The 22939-nt window shown below is 34.1% G+C and overlaps 1 protein-coding gene across 3 annotated transcripts in view; it reads right to left on the bottom strand.

The window, feature by feature from the left end:
- ABCE1 (ATP binding cassette subfamily E member 1) overlaps positions 1-22939 on the bottom strand; it is a 31703-nt gene that overhangs the window by 7313 nt on the left and 1451 nt on the right. For all 3 annotated transcript variants that reach the window (XM_077846163.1, XM_077846164.1, XM_077846165.1), the window contains exons 2-13: positions 17726-17859; positions 16580-16665; positions 13547-13644; positions 12176-12293; positions 11446-11583; positions 11239-11308; positions 10917-11013; positions 10247-10336; positions 4451-4572; positions 1611-1832; positions 350-409; positions 189-247 (exon numbers count right to left, since the gene is read on the bottom strand). In XM_077846163.1, the coding sequence (XP_077702289.1) occupies positions 189-247; positions 350-409; positions 1611-1832; positions 4451-4572; positions 10247-10336; positions 10917-11013; positions 11239-11308; positions 11446-11583; positions 12176-12293; positions 13547-13644; positions 16580-16665; positions 17726-17828 (1263 nt within the window). In that variant the 5' untranslated portion in view covers positions 17829-17859. The remainder of the gene's footprint in view (positions 1-188; positions 248-349; positions 410-1610; positions 1833-4450; positions 4573-10246; positions 10337-10916; positions 11014-11238; positions 11309-11445; positions 11584-12175; positions 12294-13546; positions 13645-16579; positions 16666-17725; positions 17860-22939) is intronic.

The raw sequence follows: 22939 nt of genomic DNA, 5'->3' as shown, positions 1-22939 counted from the left end.
CCTAACACTGGAAATGAATCAAGGACTGACATCTTAATACTCTTCCTTAGCCACTTTTGGTAAAACTATACAGAAACTAATTTGGAGAAGAATTTTGATACGGTGAAAGATTAAAGCTACACGTGTGCTTTGTGTGTTATGTGTATAAACTTTCATTTTAATAACCAAGTAACAGAATAATAACTCACAGTTGATTTGGGACTGATTTTCTGTGGCTTATAACTGACATTTAGAACAGGTACTTCGCCTGCAAAATAATGCAAATAAAGAAGACAGTGGAAATTACTCATTATATTCAAAGTTTCCTATATGGGACAGAGTAAAAACATTCAACAACATACAACAGTACCTCCTTCATCAGGTTTAAGTCTTCCAGCAAGCATTCTGATAAATGTTGTTTTGCCAGTACCTGCCAACACGATATACAACAAATGAACTTGAAAGATGTTTCACATTTACAGGAAATCACTATGTGCACTACTAAAAATTAGTTTTAGAGATACACACTGACACTACTAAATTTTAAAAGTTATACAGAAAAATACTTAAAACTTTCATAGTTCACCTCTGAAGTATCATTTGAAACTAATTAGGAATAGTAAAGAATAATAAATCTTATTAATAACCACTTTAAAATAAAGGTAGGTCTATAAAATACAAATCTTGGGTTAGCTTTTAGAACACTTAGTTAGCTAAAATACCAATACAATTTATTGTTGAGTAATATAGTACTGTTACAATTGATGCCATCCTTATAAAGTCCGTTTACATGAAATATTTAAGTCAAATGCAACCCAGTTCAAAATTCTTCCATTAAGCTAAAGCCTGTTACATTGTAAAATCTTCCTAGAGAATTTCTATAGATTTAATAAGCTCTAAGTATAGAATTAAAATCTTTTTTTTTTTTTTTTAAATCTTGAAAGCAATACCAGTCATTTGGTACTCAAATTCAACTCATAGCTGTTTATTACAGCAATCTAATATTGAAAATTCAGGTAATACAACTATTTACAAAGACAGACTAGCCTGAATTTAAAATAATGAGAGCGCAAATGGAGAAATGCAAGAAAAAAAAATTAAACTGGATTGTTTTTGCATTACCTAACTTATCCTTCCCTTTCTCATCCGTTTTTTCTAAAACGAATAAATGCCGTATCAATTTATATAAAGAAAAACTAGTTTAGAAAAAAAAAATCTTATTTTCACCCCAGATTATGAAACAAAAGATATACTTGACTGAATGGCAATAACAGGAAATCATACACTGTCACAAAATGTGAACTACACTGAGGAAATGTATGGATTCATTCTAGCTCCCAGACCTACATCTGAGTCAAAGTTTTCATGGAATAACTAAGTTATTGGATAAACAGAAGAGACTCTTTTTTTTTTTCTTTTTTAAATTTTTATTTATTTATGATTGTCACAGAGAGAGAGAGAGGCAGAGACACAGGCAGAGGGAGAAGCAGGCTCCATGCACCGGGAGCCCGATGTGGGATTCGATCCCGGGTCTCCAGGATCGCGCCCTGGGCCAAAGGCAGGCGCCAAACCGCTGCGCCACCCAGGGATCCCCCAGAAGAGACTTTCAAATGTAATAAAGGAAAACTTACCATTTTCCCCCAACATCACCATGATTTCAGAATCTGTAAATTCTCCAGCTACAATTGCTAGCTCAAACTCTCCCATCTTTTTCTTCATTCCAGGATATTTATACATACACATCTTTTTAACTTCTTCCTCATTTGCTGTCTCAGCCACTTTAAAAACAAGTGAGGCATCTCTGAATCTCAAGTTTTCTGTTGGAACGTAGCCATCCAAAAAAATGTTTATGCCTGGTGGAAAGTCATTGATAAAAGATTAGTAAAGATCAATTAAAGACCAGTCTTTCTCCACAGCAAGAAATTATTTTGAGAGCAATCTAAGCATAGATTTCAAATTTCTGTGGATTTGTGGTAGCATGCAATGACAACATTGGTGTTTTAGGTATCTAATTCAAGTTGAAATAACTTTTGCAAATATATGTGCCTACATACACAAAGCAATAACTTTTCAATATGATATGATTTTTAATGTGATTTTTATAAGATTTTTTCCATCAGGTTTTACGCAAAAGAATATGGTGCCATTTCTGTATTTTAAAATCAAAACTTACAATTTTTCTGAAAAAATGACAAAGGTAAAAATGGGATCTTTTCAGAGCGACATAAAATGATAGTTCGAGGAATAATTTTTTTAGGAGTATGCATTTTCACATGAGAGCTAGGTATCACAAACTGAAGTCATAATATATATTCCATTTTTTTCAGATTAATTTTGCAGGTTTGTAATACATTTATAGGAATAAACTGACCTCATTTAATATTTTTTGGCTTCCCTATACAAAAATAAACATCATTATCTAAACAGACTTTAGTAACTGAAAGAAAACATACATGATAATCCCTCTATACTAAAACTGCTAAGATCCACAATGGCAGATGCAGAAATGAAAAAGTGGATTATTTGGGAAAAATGAAAAGATGTTTTCAGTGTTTCCTATATTTAAGATAGTAAAAAAAAGCTCAAGCCTGGCCAAGGTCTTAAAAGAAAGCCTAAGGATGCTACTCGCCTCCTTTGGAATTGAGAGCCATATCAGGGGGTCTACAGCCTCAGCCTAGAACACAGATATTCATTATTTGTGGAAAGAACAAATGAATAGACAAACTTATTCTGCCAAAAGCAGCATATTTTTTTTTAACTTACAGCTATTTAAAAATTACAAATAGGAGGTTAAAAAAATTAAAACCAAAAATTAAATAGGAACATAAACTTGAAGGAAACCTTAGTGGCTATTTAATCCAGATACCTAATTCATCAGGTAAGGGAATGAGGCTCAGAAAAGTGTGACTGTGCAAAAAAACCATTAACAAACCAGTCCTTCCATTTCTACTGTGTTTGTCAATTTAAAATAGTTCAAGGTATAACTGCCTTTACAGTTCAAGGAGAGCCTTTACATATATGTGACACATTAATTTCAGTATATTAATGGGAAGCAGAAAGTAAGCTCAGTTTACCTGAATTATTTTAACAGATGAGGAACCTCAAAAACTTCACCAGGAACCATTTCTTAAATGATACAGCTTTTAGACATGGCATTTATAACTAGTACTGTGAAGAGTGAATGCCAGCAGCCTACATCATTATCAGTGCAATTCTGGACCTACCAAATGCTATAGAGTAGGTACTCAACAAATGCTTGCTAATTGAGAAGAACAAAAAATTTAATAATTGTTCCTGTTATCATCTCTTAAGACTACTGGAAAGAAAACTGGGCAATCTCACAACTTTTTCCTTAACATATGCATCTATTTATCTCAAATGTACAAGTAGGTGATAGCAATTCTATTATCTTAACATAAACATTTTATGTATTCTTTATAAACTGAAAAGCTACCACTGCCTTTTTATGCAAGTGTATGACACAATATAAATGTCTTTTTCCAAAAGCTTCTTAGGTATATCAGAAATGATCTCTTTGAAGAGACTGCTTTAAAAAAAAAAAAAGGGAGCCTGCCCAATCTGAAGACAACACAAATAATTATTCTTCTAAAATATGGTATTTTTTCAAAGTATGAACTAGGTAGTCCTTTTGGATGTTCCTAATTGTTCTAGATTGTCAGCTGAAGGCACAGCTGGAGAGATGAAGTATAAAGTAAAAAAGGAGAGAATCAATGGAAGGAAATGCAAAAAAATTAAAAGGAAAAAGGCATACCAGGTAGAGAATGCACTGACATTTGTTTCCAGAGCCATTTAGTGGTAGATTATTATTATTATTTTTTGCCTAACTTATTAGGTAGATAAGAGACATGGAAAAGAGAGGCCAGAGAGTCCCTCTTTCCTGAAAGTAGAAGAAATAAATGAAAATACACTTACTAAGCTATTTAATTAGACTTGATTACTTACTAAACTTTCATATTTTAATATGCTTATTAAACTATCTTATGAAGTTTTTAGACAATCTACTACAAACTTAAGATCTAGATTACAGATAAATTTGAAACATGAAACCAAGATGAGCACTAAATCAATTATAGGAGTTTTACTACTGGTATTGGCCTTTCAAAGATAAAGATGACAAATACTATAATGATGCTATCGAAGCCAAAATCTAATAAAAATTTTAAGATCGCAAAGAGTGAAACTGAAAAAGCATTTCTACCCCTTCCAATTGAAAATTCTCCAACATGAAATGTTTTGAATAACAACCGATGGCTATAACCTCCTATATATACATTCTGTTGAGTGATTAAATTCCATTAAGGGGATCCCTGGGTGGCTCAGCGGTTTGGCAGATCGGAGTTTTAGATAAATATCAGAGCAACATGTAACTACTTAATATCAACAATAATACATTTTCTAAGCATTAGAGTGAAAGAGAATACAGCATTGTGGAAATAGTTTTTCAAGTTACCTTCTCTTACACTAAAAGGCATAGTGACAACACCATAAGCACTTGGTACGCCATATAAACAGCAGATGAAGTCAGAGAGATAGTCTAATACACTTAGATCATGCTCCACCACAATGATATATCTGCAAATCAATATAGATTTTTATTTTTAAATGTAACATAACATAATGAAATTAAAATTATATTTAATTACAATTTAAACTCTTACACAGAACAGTGTAAATGTCAAGGAATATAGAAACGTTAAAAAAAAATAAATGTAGAGACCGTATTAAACAAAGCCTTAAAACATATTCTTTAAAGTAAGACTCATTATCAGTCTTTTGTTTCAAATTGTTTTCCTACACTAAAAGGAAGAGGAAAAAATTAACAGGAAACAACTTATGAATACGTGAAATAAATGTGTTTTGTCAATCAAGAACACATTTTAAAATACACTTTACCAAGCAGAAACAATTACAATAGGTTTTTTTAATCTGATGTAGCCTAAACTCTTTATTATGCTATTCATCCTATACATTAAGCCTTTCTAGTTGTCCTGTCCTGTATGTCAGCTGTAGTAGGGGATATAGAGAACACAACGGAACACTTAATCTGGGAATTTTCAATTTATCTCGGGAAAAAACTGAATAGACATGAAACATTACCAAAAAACCTACACAGCCAAATATGTTTAGATATAAAATCCAGTGAAGATCAGAAAGGAAACAGGTGTGTACTGAAGAACTTTATAAGTGGGAGATTATGACATGACTTTTGAAGTGGTAAGAACACAGTATTGCTATGGTACAAATATCAGGCAAACAAAAGTTATGACACTTTTATGTAGCACTTTATTCCTATTCAAGTTGGTTCAAAATGTTAAAAAAGCAATGTCCTACAGACACCTCAAATTCCAACTTAGTTTCCTATACAAATAAAAAATCTCCATATTTGTATTAATGGAATCATCACTCCTGTTAAAAAAGCTAATTTTATTCCCAATGATATACTGCTTAAATTGTCAAGTCTGTCAACTCGAATTTCTCAACATGTGTATTTATTTCATCCTTTCCTTTTCTGCCTAGATTCTAGTTCAGGCTCTCAGATTTCTTTCAATATTGCTATAGACTTTTAACAAACCTCATCTTTTTCAGGTTCCCAGATATGGCTCTCAGTTGCAAATAAACTAACATCCTGAGACTTTCTTTCAAGACTTTCCAAAACTTCAGGTACTATTTTTCTTCATGAATATCTAAGATACACTGAAAAATGGATCTTTCATTGTTTCCTGAATAATCCACTTTTCCATTTCCCTGTGTCTAAGGGATTGTTCCTTCTCCTAAATGGTCTCCTGTCTAAATCCTCACCTGCTGAAATCTTACTCAACACTTTTAAGATCCATCACAATTTCAACCTATAGAACACTCCTCCTAATACGCAAATCAACTTTCCCAAACACTTGACCCCCTGTAACTATGAAAAGATACTTGGATTTTATTATTTTTGAGTACTTCTATAACCTGTTTCTCAATTTTATGAAGTTAGACTATATAACACATTTAGCACCTCTATGGCTTTTAATCTTGTGATATGTACTAAGAATATGTTTAACAAAGCTGTTGAATGACAAAAGAACTTGGACTTATGCTGACAATGAAGGAAAATGGTAGGTTCTTTTTTTTTTTTAATGGTAGGTTCTTAAATAGCATTGTCCAGTAGAACTTTCTATGGTTGTGAAAATGTTCTAGTGTCCATATATGGTAGCAAGTAGCTCCTTGGGATGTGGAACACGTGGAATGTGGGTAAGTCTGACTGAAGGAATAAATCTTTATTTCAATTAAAATTAAAATAGCAATGTATGGCTAGAGGGTACAGCACAGTTCTAAAATAAGAGAAAAATAAGAAAAAATATCACTTCAGAAAGACTACTCTGGCAAGAAGAAAGAACCATAGACTTTTTAAAGGAAGGTATCACAGCAATTTAGGTATCAGGTGGTAAAAGGAAAAAAAAAATAAGGGCAAGTCTAATTATGAAAAGAAAATATTAAGAGGAAATGTTTTCTACCATACTGAAGAAGCATCAATTAAAACGGCAAATCAGGGACGCCTGGGTGGCTCAATGGTTGAGTATCTGCCTTCGGCTCAGGGCATGATCCTGGAGTCCCGGGATCGAGTCCTGGGATCGAGTTCCGCATCGGGTTCCCTGCACAGAGCCTGCCTCTCCCTCTGCCTATGTTTCTGCCCCTCTCTCTCATAAATAAATAAAATCTTAAGAAAACAACAACAACAACAAAACCCCCAAAAAAACAACAACAGCAAATCACTCAAGTGAGCCAATACTCATCCTTGCCTTGGTGTCTTTGTTGGCAATGTTCCATTATCTGGAATAACTATTTCTTTTTACCATTAAAATCTTCAAGACTCAGTATAAGGCAGCATAGTATACCATTTAGGGGCTTTTAATTAGCTTTGAAAAGGGAAAAAAAACAGGTCAAACCTTCTGATATTGCTACTTTTAAATGGAGCTTACACAGAATTCCAAAATGTAAAAAACAATTTAGGTGAGCCACTGTATCTTCTGAGGAACTGCTGCATGATGAGAAATCTATGCTGTGAAATTCGTATGATTCGTTTTGAGTCACCTATTGGTTTTTTATCTTACCAAAGATGTCCTTAGAGGTCAAATGCTAAAAAATCTTGTGTATTAGTGTCCTTTCTACAATCCATTCTCTATTTCTTTATTTTAAGGATATGCTCTTCAAAATCTTTTTATAGCATCAAGACTGAACATTGCCTTGACATGTCACAGAATTTCAGGATGCCTATACTTGTTTTTTTTTTATAACTGTATCACTTACAAAGAGATCATTTTAACCCTTTATCTATAAATAAGACGCAAAACAGTTGTAAAAACGTCTAACTCATTTTCTTTGTCAATCTGTTTTGACATGTTATCCCTATTACAATCTCTCAAAATACAGAATTCGTAGTGATTTGCCTGAACATTTTTTATTTTTATTTATTTTTTAAAAGATTTTATTTATTCATGAGAGACAGAGAGAGAGAGAGAGAGAAGCAGAGACACAGGCAGAGGGAGAAACAGGCTCCATGCAGGAAGCCTGACATGGGACTCGATTCCGGGTCTCCAGGATCACACCCTGGACTGAAGGTGGCGCTAAATCGCTGAGCCACCCAGGCTGCCTGAATATTTTATTTTTAAAGATTTATTCATATTATTGTAGAGAGAGTACGTGCATGTGAGAGTTGGAATGGGGGAGATGGAGAGAATCTTAGCAGACTCTGTGCTTAGTGTGTAGCTCGATGTGGGCCTCAATCCTACCTATGACTCTGAAATCATGACCTGAGCTGAAACCAACACAACAGTCTGATGCTTAACTGACTGAGCCACCTGGACACTCCCTGAACATTTTACATAGTAAGATTATGTCACCTGGTTGTAAATTACTTTCCTTTTAGTTCTTTATTAAAAAAAAAAAAAATAATGTGTGTAAGTAGATGTTATCTGTGACTTTCATAATAAGGGAACATAAAAATATTTTATAAAAAGGGAGTAAGGTTGGGAAATACTGACTTGACTGCTTGTATATTCTTCTCTTTACCAGATTATGAAGTCTTTGAATATATTCTTATATTCTTCAAAGAGTCTATCATAATGCCCAGGCCTATATATGAAGTAAAAATATTTGGCTCAACTAAGATTGTGTCTTTATCACGGATATTTTAAGTTTCTTTTTTTTTTCTTTAAAGATTTTATTTATTTATTCATGAGAGACACACACAGAGAGAGAGAGAGGCAGAAACAATGCAGGAAGCCTGCTTCTCCCTCTGCCTGTGTTTCTGCCTCTCTCTCTCTCTCTCTGTGTGTCTCTCATGAATAAATAAATAAAATCTTTAAAAAAAAGTATATATGTGGATCACTATTTCCTTTAAGAATCTAAGGAGTCAAATTTTTCACTTCAGAAAACTTCTCAGCCTTGTCAGGGCTTTATTTTTCAGACCCCTATTAAAATATATGTAAATTTCTCCTCATTCTATTCTCTAAACTTCCCTTCTGCACTCAATCTGAGTTCAATTTCAATCTCTGCTGCATTCTGGTAATTTACACAAATCAAGTTTTCAGGTTTTTCTTTTTTTTCTTTTTAAGATTTTACTTATTTATTCATGACAGACACAAAGAGAGACAGGCAGAGACACAGACAAAAGGAGAAGCAGGCTCCATGCAGGGAGCCTGACATGGAACTCGATCCCGGGTCTCCACGATCACACCCCAGGCTGAAGGTGGTGCTAAACCGCTGGACCACTGGGGCTGTCCACTGGGGCTGGCCACTTTTCAGGTTTCTAATGCTCTTTTCTACTGTCCTTTTTTTTTTCTTTCTTTTTTCTTTTCTACTGTCCTTAACCTGCCCAAGCTGTCCAGTGAATTTCTAATGTCACAGCTATACTTTCTAAAGCTGTTTGGGTTTTTGAACACTTACCTATTGCCTTTTTGTGGTACCATATTCTTAGAATTTTGTATCCTTTTGTTTTTATTTTAGATACTATTATTTTGCCGTTTCTTTGAGAATGTCACCTGAGACATTCCTGAAGGTCTAATCCTGTTGTCTGTTGTGTCTACTGATTCATTTGCAGAAGGTTTCATCATTTGGATCATGAGTTTTTCTTGTGGGAATCGTGTGACCAGGGTTAAAGGTGTTATCTCTGCAGAGTGCTTTTATATTTGCTTCTGCTAGGTATCATAGGACTAATGATTCTAGGACCCTCTTTTTATTACTTTCTTACCGTGAAGAGTTTAGATTCCCGTTTATATAGATTTATAAATTTTAATTCCATATCCATGTAAGCTTATAATAAATGAATATATTTGAAGGGGAGCCATCCCTCCACTCTTGACATCTTCACATGCTTGCCTTTTGCTGAGAAAACAGTTATTTGAGAGTCCTGGCATTTTATATGTGATAATCAAATATAAGGCTTTGTATTCTGCTCACAAGTGGTTGTTAAAGCCCCAGACCCATTACAGATGAATAATATCCCCCAGAAAAATCTGTTTCCTGGTCTTTTCTCTTTAATGTATAGTTTTCTCTTTGGTTTTGATCCCTAGGGATTTCTCCTACATTCTTATTATTTTGGCTATGCATTAAATCAGTTACTAAGGAGGGGCATAGAAAATGCTACATACAACATGATCCGTGGGTTTTGGCTATAGCTCTGCCATGCAGTAGATTTGTAACCTAGAACAGATAACTACTTTTTCTGACCTTAAACTTCTTCATCTACAAAATGGGAATACTACCTAAAGACTATGAGGCTCAAATAAAAGAATGGATTTAAAAATTCTACAAATTACAAAAGCACCCCATAAACACAGGGTGGCTGTGATTATTTAACAGGTTAAGAGATCTCTGGAGTTCAGTAACACCCTGAACAACCAGAATTACTCTGGTGATCCTTATAATGTTCTAAATTTTGTGTGTTTGAGTGACATATCCACTTGAGGATCTGGTAAAAGCTAAGGATCTGCCTTCCAGAAATCAATACATAGATGCCAAAACTTTCGTATCATTTCAGAGTATCCCCAGAGTATTACCTGGACACAGGCATGGTAGTAAGTAAATCTTGTATTAAGAACCTCTATTCTAGATAGAAGATAGTAATTTTAACTGCTTGCTCTAAATAACCAAAATAGAAAACATACATATGTATAGGACATTGATGATCCCAGTGTTTAATCTCCAGAAGTTTGTGTAAAACTCCCAAACAAATAATATAGATATATACCAAATCTGTACTTACCTATCTGGATTTATTAGAGATCGTATAGTGATAGCAGCCTTTAAACGCTGCTTGACATCTAGGTAACTAGAAGGTTCATCAAACATGAAACTATGAAAAAGAAAAGCAAATATAGTAATTTGCAAGACAAATATAATTTTCTCTTACGTGATATTTTAAATCCCTGTAACACAGTTTCTGACTTAACCAAAACAATAATCTCCTCTTACACTCATGAGGAGCCCATTGCCTAAGGGTAAGAACTTCTGTATTCTGTTCAGAATTAAAAAGAAGAAAAAAAATTTTGGAAGCAGAGCTGCATATCAAGTCTGGGGAGAGACTCTCAGCTTAGGGTAACTTACAAATTATTATCTCCTCATGAAAAATATTCCAATATAGTCTGACGTAATTTAGGGATGTTTCTCTTTGTTAGCTGATGTCAGTTGCATTAAAACAAGTAAGAGTTTTTGAAAAGGAGGGCATTGCACAGAATTATAGAATATTTTGTGGAAAAGTCCATTGGATGCCAGAATTGAAATGTGGACAACTGTTTCCATATCTTACCTCAAAAGCAGAACCTCAGATATTATTTCTTTTTAATTTCTCTCAAATGCACTGCTTTATTAGCAGTATTACAAATGAAGACTCTAACATAAGGATTATGATATACAAAAGGTATAAAACAACCTACATATCAGCTTTCTGTATGCAAACGACAGCACAAGCAAATCTCTGCAACTCTCCTCCTGAAAGATCTTCAACATTTCGTTCTTTTAGATGGGTTAAATCTACAAAGAACATAGAGGCATTGTGTTCAATGTTGTTTTATTTTACCTCTTCTAGGCAAAATCATTCTGGGTGTGAATGATATTTCAGTTGAAATATCGTGTTAACACAGAACTTAAATACAACAATTAGAGATTTTCCCATTTATTTCAGCAATCCATAAAAAAGGTGTCCGTCTTTATAAGTCAAGTTCAGGGCCAATTGAATCAAGTTCAGGTTCAACTTACCAAGCTGCTGACATACAATTGCTTGTGTCTTTGTTTCATCCTTTCGGTCCAAAATAGACCCCACTGTCCCCTGTCATAATATACCAGAAATAGTTAACTACTACTTTTCTTCAATATTAAAATGAGTTACAAAGGAAAACAAGTTTAGTTTAATACACCTCCACAAATACCTATAATATATAAATTTCCTCCTAAAGAGCAACTGACCTTTGCAGCCTTTGGAATCTGGTCTACATACTGAGGTTTGATAATGGCTTTTAAGTCATCTTCTAGAATCTTGGTAAAATAATTTTGCAATTCCGATCCACGGAAGTAAGTCAAAATTTCTTGCCAATCAGGTGGATCCTAGAAATACAATGATCTGAATTTAACAATACATAATAATGCAAAAAAGATGACTTCTACAGTTGAAGTCCTGAACAACAACATGGGTAAATTGTTTTTTTAATTCAAGTACTGTAAACATATTTTTTCTTCCTTAGGATTTACTCTGTAACATTATCTTTTCTTCAGCTTACTTTACTGTAAGGATACAATACATAATACACAAAATATGTAACTGTTTATGTTCTTGCTAAAGCTTTTGGTCAACAGTAGACTATTAATAGTTAAGTTTTTGGGAAGTCAAGTTATATACAAATTTTTTACTGTACGTGAGGGTGTCAGCAGCTCGAACACCTGCATTGTTCAAGGGGCCAATTCTATATCCAAATAGAATCATCTGTACTTTAAAACTTCTAAAATAGTTTAAGGAAACTCAGATTTGTCAGTTAAGTAGCATTAACAGATCCTAGTTAAAAAGAAGTTTAATCTATATATAGTTTCTCAGCATTAATTACTAATGTTGAAAGTAAGAACATTAAAAAAATTATATACTCTCCTTCAAAGTCTCATAAAACTGACCTAAGTATTCATTTTCATAAGGTGGTATACATACGTCATATTTTCCAAGGTTTGGCTTTTGCTTTCCTGCTAAAATTTTTAAAGCAGTTGACTTTCCAATTCCATTAGTTCCAACTAATCCCAAAACTTCACCTGGACGAGGGATAGGCAACCTGTCATAAGTACACACACACAAAAAAATAAAACAACTTGGACTTAGGTAAAAAAGCTACATAATATTAGAATCATGTATTTTAATGCACTTGCACTCCACACACATCCATTAATGAGCTAAGAGATATATGCCAGATAGTACTGGCTGTTAGAGAAAAACAAAACAAAACAAAAAAGCCAAGATTAACCTAAATTGTTAATTGTTAGAAATGCATCCATGGGGATCCCTGGGTGGCGCAGCGGTTTGGCGCCTGCCTTTGGCCCAGGATGTGATCCTGGAGACCCGGGATCGAATCCCATGTCGGGCTCCCGGTGCATGGAGCCTGCTTCTCTCTCTGCCTATGTCTCTGCCTCTCTTTCTCTCTGTGTGTGACTATCATAAATAAATAAATAAATAAATAAACAAACAAATAAATAATAAAATTTATTAAAAAAAAAAAAAAGAAAGAAATGCATCCATGACCAGTATTACTCCAAATTTTATTTTTCAGTTTTCATTCAAGTCCATTCTAAAGTAATTCTCCTTTGCATAGAAGGTTGTTTTAATGTATAACCAAATGCTTTGGTACAAAATTACATAGCAGGTGCAACCTCACACTGTCTTTTCTTTTCTTTTTTTTTTTTTTGGCCTGCCATTTACTTACAAGGAGAAAAGTACCACATCAACCAGACATATCCCACTTCACTCTCCCTGTTGTAGTAGGCTCTTTAAAGCTGGCAGGTTGAGAAATACCTTTTTATTAATTAAATCTAGACTCCCAGATTCAAATTATCAGTGTTCTGCAGATTAAAAACCTTGAAGAATTCCTGTGATTTAACAATGTATGTCCAAGTTCAGAGTAATATTCTCTGTAGATGAGATTCATGGATATATAAGAGAGAACAAGTTCCTTTAAAAGTTATTTTGGGAACGGGGGTATTACCAATAGTGATGTCAACCCCACTTGCATATTCAAATCACCTGGGAGCTCTTACAACTTACTGAGGTCTAGACCCTATTATCTAGGGATATGACCTAATTCAACTGGGCTGAAACTGAGTTATTAGTTTTTTAAAAGAAATCCCAGGTAATTATAACGTTAGCCAGAATGAACTACCAACACATATAGTAATGATTCTGTATGATGTTATAGTTTTGCATCTTTCTTTAGTGGATGGTTAATACCTTTTCCCATTTTTATATTTCTCTGAAAATTCCAAATGTATTTTACTTTTGACCAAAGTAAAGAGGAATGTTAACTTGAAAATATACCTGTGAAGTTTGAAGGCATTGGCACAATATCGATGTGTCGTTTCTTTTTCCAAGTTGCTTGGTAAATTGACAATTGATAAGGCGCCAAAGGGACATTTCTGTTATTTAAAGTAAAGAATTATGTGTTAATTTTTAGAAATATACACATGAAAAAAAAAAAAGAAAAGAAATATACACATGACTGGGCCCCTGGGTGGCTCAGTCAGATAAGTATCAGACTCTTGATTTGGCTTGGGTCATGATCCCGGGGTTGTGGGATCAAGCCCTATGTCAGGCTCTGTGCTCAGTAGGGGGTCCGCTTGAGATTCTCTTCCCCCATGTACTCTCTCAAAAATAAATGAATAGGGCAGCCCCGGTGGCGCAGCGGTTTAGTGCAGCCTGCAGCCCGAGGTGGGATCCTGGAGACCTGGGATCAAGTCCCCTACATGGAGCCTGCTTCTCCCTCTGCTTGTGTCTCTGCCTCTCTCTCTCTACTGTGTGTCTCTATGAATAAATAAATAAAATCTTAAAAAAAAAAAATAAATCTTAAAATGTATGTATGTATATATATATGTATGTGTATATATATACACACACACACACACACACACACAACTAAAATAGATATGTTAAGAATATTTTTATAAGCAATCTTCTAAATGTGGGAATTATGGGGCACCTGGCTGGCTCAGTTAAGAGAGTATGTGACTCTTGATCTTGGGGGTCATGAGTTTGAGCCCCACATTGGGTGCAGAGTGTGAAAAAAAAAAACAAAAAACTTAAACTCACACCCAAATGTGGGAATTTCACAAAGATGTAAAATATCGATTCATTTATTTTTACTTAAAAAAATAAAAGTTAAGTTATTTGAAAGCAAGAATCATATTAACTAGTTTTCTCCCTTAGTGACTGGCATACTTTTAGACTTTAATATAGGTTTAATACTTACTGAAAAACCTTACAAAAATGTAGGGTATTTTTTTCTCTACTTTTCTTTTAAACATTATTAGATGAGGCTAAGAAGTAAGATAAAACATGGTTACTGAGTATGTCATTCCATATTCAGTTGATGACAGATACCTTCTCATTACTTCCTTCTTCATATCTTCATATGCTTTCTTTTCTACTTTGTAGAAAAAGTCTATTTGGGTCTATTTGTGTTCCATTAACAGCATAAAATATTTGCACAGACCGACGATTAAAGTCTTTCCATTGAGGGTTTTAATCATCTCATATGAAAAAAAAAACCCTTTATATTCTAATTGAGTAAATTCACATTAAAAAAATTAACTCACAGCAAAATTTACTCAAATAACAGTTGATTATCAATCACATAACTGTCTAAGGTACAAGAATGGCAAGAACCAGAAGGTTACTGAAGCTCATCACCGTGACTAGAAAAACCTCCCAGAAAACTATATAAAGGTACATCAAAAGAATATAACCTCAGATTAGAGATTTGTTGAGCAGAAATGTTCAATGAGCTGAAGGGATCAATTCAAAAGTCTTTGAATACAAAGATTTCAGTCAATTCTCATTTTATAAGTTATAAGAACACAGAGAATTAAAAAACAAGAACAAAAATCTTACATTCTAACAAAGTAATTACCACTCTCTAACCAGAACTATTAATTCTTTACATAAGATAGTTTTCTGTCAGTGCAGTTACTGCCATTTACGGAAATTTTCTATTATTCCCAATGTACATAAAATATTTACAGGTTGCAAAGTAATATAGACTTCTTTAAATCTACAAAAAAAAAATCCATACTGTTTCATCTAAGGTACGTTTTAAGTAAAAATGTATCTTAGTGTTCAGAAGGTATTTAATATCTCCACCCCCAAACAGATTCATCACATCAGTATGTTTTCAGCCACTAAAAGTGTATTTCTCCAAATTTTGGAATCCCCTTTTTTATAGCAGTAAAGAAGAAAACAGGGCAGAAGATAATAGATCATTCAAAATCAGATCTCTGGAACCATCAACACTGATAGGCATATAATAAGAGATTCGTAAATGTTTGCTAGAAGGAGTATTTCCTGATTATATTTTCAAAACAAGGGAAAACACTTTCAGATACCAATGAAGTCTTTCTGGATACTTAACTAAGGATTCAGAAACCAATGTACAATACGCATAAGCCTTATTAGAATCAGTAACAGGGTGGTATCCATACTCTGATAAAGTTGCTTTCTAAATAAAAATATTATCTACAAATAAAAATACCTATAATAAGAATAAAATGTACTGGTTCTTAAATAACATTTATGAACTAATTTTGGTGATCATTTTAAGGTCAAAAGCCCTAACCAAACTATTCAGTGCAACAAAAACTAATTGAGGCATTTTGAAAAATTACTGTGATAACTCCAACAGAAGAATGTATAATATAGCAGAAGCATTAAGGATCAGGTTAAATTAAAACAATTTTGGCTGTATGCATTTCTATTTAAAATGTGTGATTTACAATTAAATACAGACTCAAAAATATTGTATGTCATATGACTCATACTTTTTATATTTATATTTCTAAGAAGTACCTATAAAAACATGGGGAAGAATGTCCTTTTCATAAAATGGTGCAAAAAAAAAGAGAAATTAATTTTTGTTGGAAATGGCTTTCCAAAGTTGAGTATGGCAAGGATAACTTTTTTTTTAAAGATTTATTTTTTTTTTATTTATTTTTTTTTTTATTCGTGAGAGAGAGAGAGAGAGAGAGGGGCAGAGACACAGGAGGAGGGAGAAGCAGGCTCCATGCTGGGAGCCCGACGTGGGACTCAATCCCGGCACCCCAGGATCGTGCCCTGGGCCAAAGGCAGGCGCCAAACCGCTGAGCCACCCAGGGATCCCCGGCAAGGATAACTTTTATAGGGAGGTTTAATTAATTCAAAAAGCAACAATATTAGATTACTGATAGAATACCATCCTCCTAAATCTACTTTTTTTAATAAACTGCTTTATATTTTGCCTCTTTAAAAATAGTTATAATGTATTCAGAATTTTCTGACTTCTTCAGGTTCCAAATTTGACCCCAAAATTAATATATCACTTACCTTAATACAAATACCACAACCAATACAAAGGGTTTCAGAAATCCATGCTATTTTGCTCTGGGGTGTAACCTCTATGCATAATTTTCCTGGCAAAGGAAAAGACAGAGTTATTTCCCTGCCATTTGAATTTTCTGAACATTGTTATATAGGTAATTCTGGTTCCAAATCTTCATATAAAAGCAGATTTCCAAAAACAAAGGCCACACAAAGAAATACAACTGAGATAATATCCTAAAAAACCAGTGCTTTTTGAGGATTTTAACATAATTAATATATATTAATTTACTAACGGGGAAGAAAATATGCTCATAAATAAAACTTGGCAAATCCTAAACAGTTTTACTTTAAATTTTTTTTGAAGTTTATTTATTTAAGTAATCTCTACCCCCAATGTGAGGCTCATGACCCTGAGTTCAAGAATCACATGCTCTTCTGACTGAGCCAGGTAGGTGCCCATAAACTAGTTTTATTTTTAAGCTATCTGACCTGAATATTTAATTCACAAAATATGCCTTAGAAATGATAATGTACACCAGAGGAGGAATAGAATACATTAGCTAATTCAGTGAAGCTCCAAAAAGTTATGTAGTCATCCAATATACACACGAAATTAAACTTGGCATTAGGGATATTAATAATGGAATTTCTAAATAGCATGTAGACTAAGTTTCTTTTAAGATTTAAAAAGCTTACACCTCACTAGTACACTTACTTTAACATAGCCCTTAAAGACTACCAATAATTCTGAATTGTTTTAAATTTACTTAATCTAGAAAATATAGCAAAGCCTCATGAATTAGCCATTCTTACTAAGTTATTTATTATTGCTTTTTAAAATTAGAATACTATCAAAAACAAATATATTGGTAGTTCTTTCTTCATGAAAAGTATAGAACTTTTCCAAAACAGTAAGAATCTCAGTAACAAACTGATTTTATAGTCAGTGAACTTTAAAAAATATGGATACTGTTATTCTAGCATTAACAAAAATGGGATCATTTAGTCACAAAGCAGTAAAAGAAATTTAGAAGAAAATCTGGTCTTAGCTCCATGTTTTAAAGAAACTAATAGGAAAATGGCATATGCCTACAGAACTATAAAGCCAATTTACTTTTTTAAAAACCTCTTATCCATAGAACAGCTTACCCATTCGAACCACAGGGCAACTCTTTTTGCACTCCTGCCGACATTTCTTAGGTTTACATTTGTCATGGTTGACAATAGCAATTCTTGTTAATTTATCTGCCATAATTCGAAGAAAGTAAGAATATCCAGCTCTTCTATTAAAGAAAAATCAACAAAATTATGGCACAGTCAATGTAATTAGTTAAGAGAAATGAGTCATAGGCATAAAAATTAGAACATAAATTATCACTACATTCAGATACGATTAACTGGAACTACTGGAAAAACTAGTGAAAGCAAGAAAATAATTTAGTAAGATTGAAAAAACAGAATTTTACATATATACTACTAATCAGAAGATTTATATAAAGAAAGAAAAAACACCCATTTTCAATGGTCATAAAAAAGATCTAGGAATCAACTAACAAAGATACATCTATGTGAGGAAAACTTTCAAACCACAACTGAAAAACATAAAAGACCTGAACAAATAGAATTTCATACTACTTCAGTTTTTACAATTATATAGTAGTCATACCAGAAATTTCAACCTTCCCCAAATTTAATTCAATTTAAAGGGAAAAAAATAAACTAGATAAACCAAGCTGAAAGCTCTTATGCAAAAAGAATGGCTAGGAAGAGGAAAAAGAGCAAAGGGGATGTGGGAAACTACACGACAGATGGACAAAAATGATATAGGATCTCCACAATTGATATTGACACCAGTGTCTTAGTATAGTCCAATAAAACAGAATAGAAGGAGCTGATGTGAAGAACTAACACATAATAAAGATGTTTACTCTTCTCTCAAGTATTACTTCATGTCATATTTGACTATTAATGATGCTACTAATGGAAATTATTAAGATTATGACCATGATGTTAAGGGACAAAAATAAAAACTGCATTTCTCTGGAAATTTATAATACGGCCAAGATGAATTTTATGCTAATCGCATTAAAATTAAAAGATCAAGGTATCATAAAATATAGACTGTGTTCACTTTTACAGCTTTTCTAAGTCTTGATAATTAACAATGCCATCAATTATGCAACTAAGGTCAAAGTGAACTTAAAAATCTTCTACAGAAAAAAAAAATCTTCTACAGTATTAGACTTAATGACAGATATCAATTTTCTCAGAATGATGATTAAAGTAAATAATTCCAAAAATTATCTTAAAATTCTAGGTTGTTCCAGTATGTAATAGGAGAACCTGAAGCCAAAAGACTACCCACTGACCAAAACAATTTGTTCTATCAAGGGCTGTATTCCTCAATTCTGATTTTTTTTTAATTTTTTATTTATTTATGATAGTCACAGAGAGAGAGAGAGAGAGAGAGAGAGAGAGAGAGAGAGGCAGAGACACAGGCAGAGGGAGAAGCAGGCTCCATGCACCGGGAGCCCGACGTGGGATTCGATCCTGGGTCTCCAGGATCGCGCCCTGGGCCAAAGGCAGGCGCCAAACCGCTGCACCACCCAGGGATCCCTGATTTTTTTTTTTTAACCGACTGCTTCCCCTTCCAGACCTCTGTCATTCTCACACCCTGAAATACTATTAGGCTTGGAGAGTGGTAAGAGTTCCTGCTCCTCAGTGCTGCTCCCAGACTATCTCCTCTCTCTCTCTCCTCACTAAAGTCAGCTATTGCCTCTCAGATCATCCAACTGCTTTAGACATTTACTGACCATCAAATCACTCCCTCCCAATTTGAAGATTTCTGCCCTTGGCTAACTTTCACTTTCTCTTGATTTTAATATGTTCACTGATATTTCTTGTCTTCTTAGTCCAGTAAGCTTTCTTCTCCAGTGACCTTTCTTTCAATCTCCTAAGCCCTTCATTCTTTGGGGGGAAATCTTTGATCTTGTTATTACCAATAACTGCAATCCTTCTATAACCTCCACATCAAATACCCCATTCTCCAACTACCACTCCTATTTTTCAGTTTACCCCTGTCATACCCAACAGCCCAACAACTCTTTGACTTTCTCCCTTCTCTAAACCAACTATCATTATCTCTTGATTCTACCACATTTCCATTGTCCGTCAGCTCTTATCTCTTCACACCCCTCTGTACCCCAGCTAAAATTCCTTTGTCAATGATTTACACCCTTAACTACAACCTGGTTACATACAACTCTTCCCCTGTACTCAAAAAGCTGAAAATGCGTAGACAAAAAAGCGAAGCCATGCTGACTAGTGTCATTTCAAGTGAACCCTTATGCCAACCAAACCCTTATACTTCCAAAGTGAAGTCCACTTGCACACTCAAAGACATCTGCTAAGGGGAATGTTCTAACAATTCTCTCTCCTGTCTTTCACATCATCAATTATTCTTGCCAATAACTCGTTCCTATTAGCATTCAAACTTTCTATTATCTGGCCCCATCTTTCCCCATTGCTTTATTTCTCTTTCCTTTTATACAGGACTACTTGAAGGAGTTGCCTACAGTGTTCCAAACTTGTATGTATTTTTTCTGGACTCCATTTCAGACTTCAATGCCCATGATTCCATCAAAACAGTTTATCAGGTCATCGCTACTCTATACATGGGTAAAACAAATAGTTAATTAACAGTTCTTAATTTACTTGAACACCTATTGTATCTGACACAAATTATGACTTTTTCCTACTAGATAGAAACCCTTTCTTAACTTGGTTCTAGGACACAGCACTAATCTGGTTTTCCTCCTATTTTCTTGGTTACTTCACCTCATCCTCTAGGCTAAAAGTTGAGAGTGCTCTAATACTCAGTCACATTTTTGATCTATATTCATTTTTATGAATGAATATTCATAAATATTCACCTTATATAATCAAAATTCACCTTATATTCATAAGGTATTGTCTTCTGATCTCTTGGCTTTAAATCCTACTTATATGCTGTTAATTCCTAAATTTCTATCTCTACTCAGGATACCTCTCCTAACTCTAAACTTGTATATCCACCTGACTATCCAACATCTCTTCCTGGAGGTCTGTACGCATCTCCCAAATTCAATTCCTAAAGTTCTCAACAAAATTTGTTTCTCTAGCAGTCTTGCCAATTCTGTTATTTTTTTTTTTAAAGATTTTATTTATTTATTCATGAGACACAGAGAGAGAGAGAGAGACAGACAGACAGACAGACACAGGCAGATGGAGAAGCAAGCTCCATGCAGGGAGCCTGATGTGGGACTCAATCCCAGGTCTCCAGGATCAGGCCCTGGGCCGAAGGCGGCACTAAACCGCTGAGCCACCCAGACTGCCCATTGCCAATTCTGTTAAATGACAATTCTAGTCTTTCACTCACTCAAGCTAAAACCCTTGAAGTTATCTTTTACAAGCCACAACAGCAAATTCTGTCCAATTTATCTTCATGAATCTGACTTCTCACTCTGATCTAAGCCACTATTATTCTTTATCTGTGTTACTCTAATAGCTCCCTATCATGTCTCTTTACTTTACTCTTAACTTTTTTCTAATCTGACTTTTGACAGTTCCTTCTTACTACAAAAGCCAGGATGATCCTTTGTAAATGTAAGCCAGATCATGTCACTCTACTCAAAGTCCTACAATAGCTTCCCTACTCAAAGTAAAAGCCAAAGTTCTTAAAATAACTAATGAGGTATTGATCAACCTCTATTAGTTTCCGATCTCATCTCTAACTACTTTAGCTCTAGTTCATTCTGCTCTAGCCACACTGGCTCCTTGTTCTTAGCATATGTTCTTGCTTAGCATGTTCTTGCTTCAGGGCATTGGCATTTTCTATTCCCTCTGCCTGTAATGCTATGCACCCTAGTGAGTTACAAGGGTCACTACTTCAAGTCTTCAGTGTCTATTTCTCAGGAAGCCTTCTCTAGTTATACTACCAAAAAATATACCCAAACTGCTTTTTTTCCCCTGATATTTCTCTTTGGCTCTTTCTACTATATTGCAGTTTATATTTCATATGTATGTGCACAAATGGTTTATGTAATATTTATTGTGTGTATATACATGCATTTATATACTTTTTCTCTACAGAATTTTTCCCACCCCAAGTAAAAGATACTCCATAATGAGGGCAAAGATTTGTCTATTCACCCCAGTGGTTACACTTGTGCCCAGCACATCATAAAAGCTCAAATATTTGTTGAACAAATGAGAAAATGAATTTAGATATAATTTTCTTAAATGTTATGATACCAGAAATATTTTAGTTATCAATACTTCACAGTGACAGCTATCCACTAAAGTATATACTGAAAAAAAAAATCACCCAAAAGCAGACTAAGTTATTTACGTAATTAACAGAACTACGGTTACTGACAGATCCACATTACCCCCTTAAAACCTTTAAAAATTGGTCCAGTTTTCATAGACTAGATGAGCAAGAAATTAAATGACTTCTGAATTGCTACAAAAAAGCTTTCGTTTTAAGTGACAACTCCCTGAAAACTGAAGAGTTAATTAGCTTTTAAAATAAAGCTGGACACCATACAAATTACGTGGTGAATGAATGTCATGAAGTCCTTTTTAGGGCAAATCTTTTAACACAAAATTGCTAAGATTTCTGCCAAACTACTAAAGTGTTTTATCTGATATTTCAAACCATTTCAAAAACCAAGTGACTGAAAGAGATGACTTACAGAATAAAACCATACCAGAAATAAGCTGATTTATATGAAATAGTAATAAATTAAAATGCATTTAAGAATAAAGAATATAGATTCTTTGTGGAACTGTTACTTGTGTGAACACTATTGACTAAATTTATATATTATTTTCAAATTTTTAAGAATTGGGGAGGAGGTGGGATGCGTGGATGTCTCAGTGGTTGAGCGTTTCCCTTAGGCCCAGGATGTAATCATGGAGTCCCAAATTGGGCTCCCTGCAGGGGCCTGCTTTTCCCTCTGCCTGTGTCTCTGCCTCACGTGAATAAATAAATAAGATCTTAAAAAAAAAAAAAAAAGAACTGAGGAGAAGGGATCCCTACTTTCTTTTTCAATGACAGAGCACAGTGAAGTTGTGGAGGTGGTGGGGGGAGTGGAGTTTAATAAGAGAGTCTTAGAAACAAAGAGGAATTCGAAGGTATTTCAGATCTGAAAACAAACTGTGTTCAAAACAGGTATTCAAACAATGACCCTCACTGTCATTCTTCCAGCTGGGAGGAAAAAAAGGAAGTGAGAGGCATTATGGAAAGAAAGTATTTGCAGTCTGAGACCAAAATTATATCACCATGTGAAAGCACTTAAAAGACTGCTGTGAACAAATGAT

This window comes from Canis aureus, chromosome 13 (genome assembly GCF_053574225.1).
Source record: "Canis aureus isolate CA01 chromosome 13, VMU_Caureus_v.1.0, whole genome shotgun sequence".
In the NCBI taxonomy this organism is placed as follows: domain Eukaryota; kingdom Metazoa; phylum Chordata; class Mammalia; order Carnivora; family Canidae; genus Canis; species Canis aureus.
Note: the sequence above shows the minus strand (reverse complement) of the source record. Positions and strands in the feature narration are given on the sequence as shown.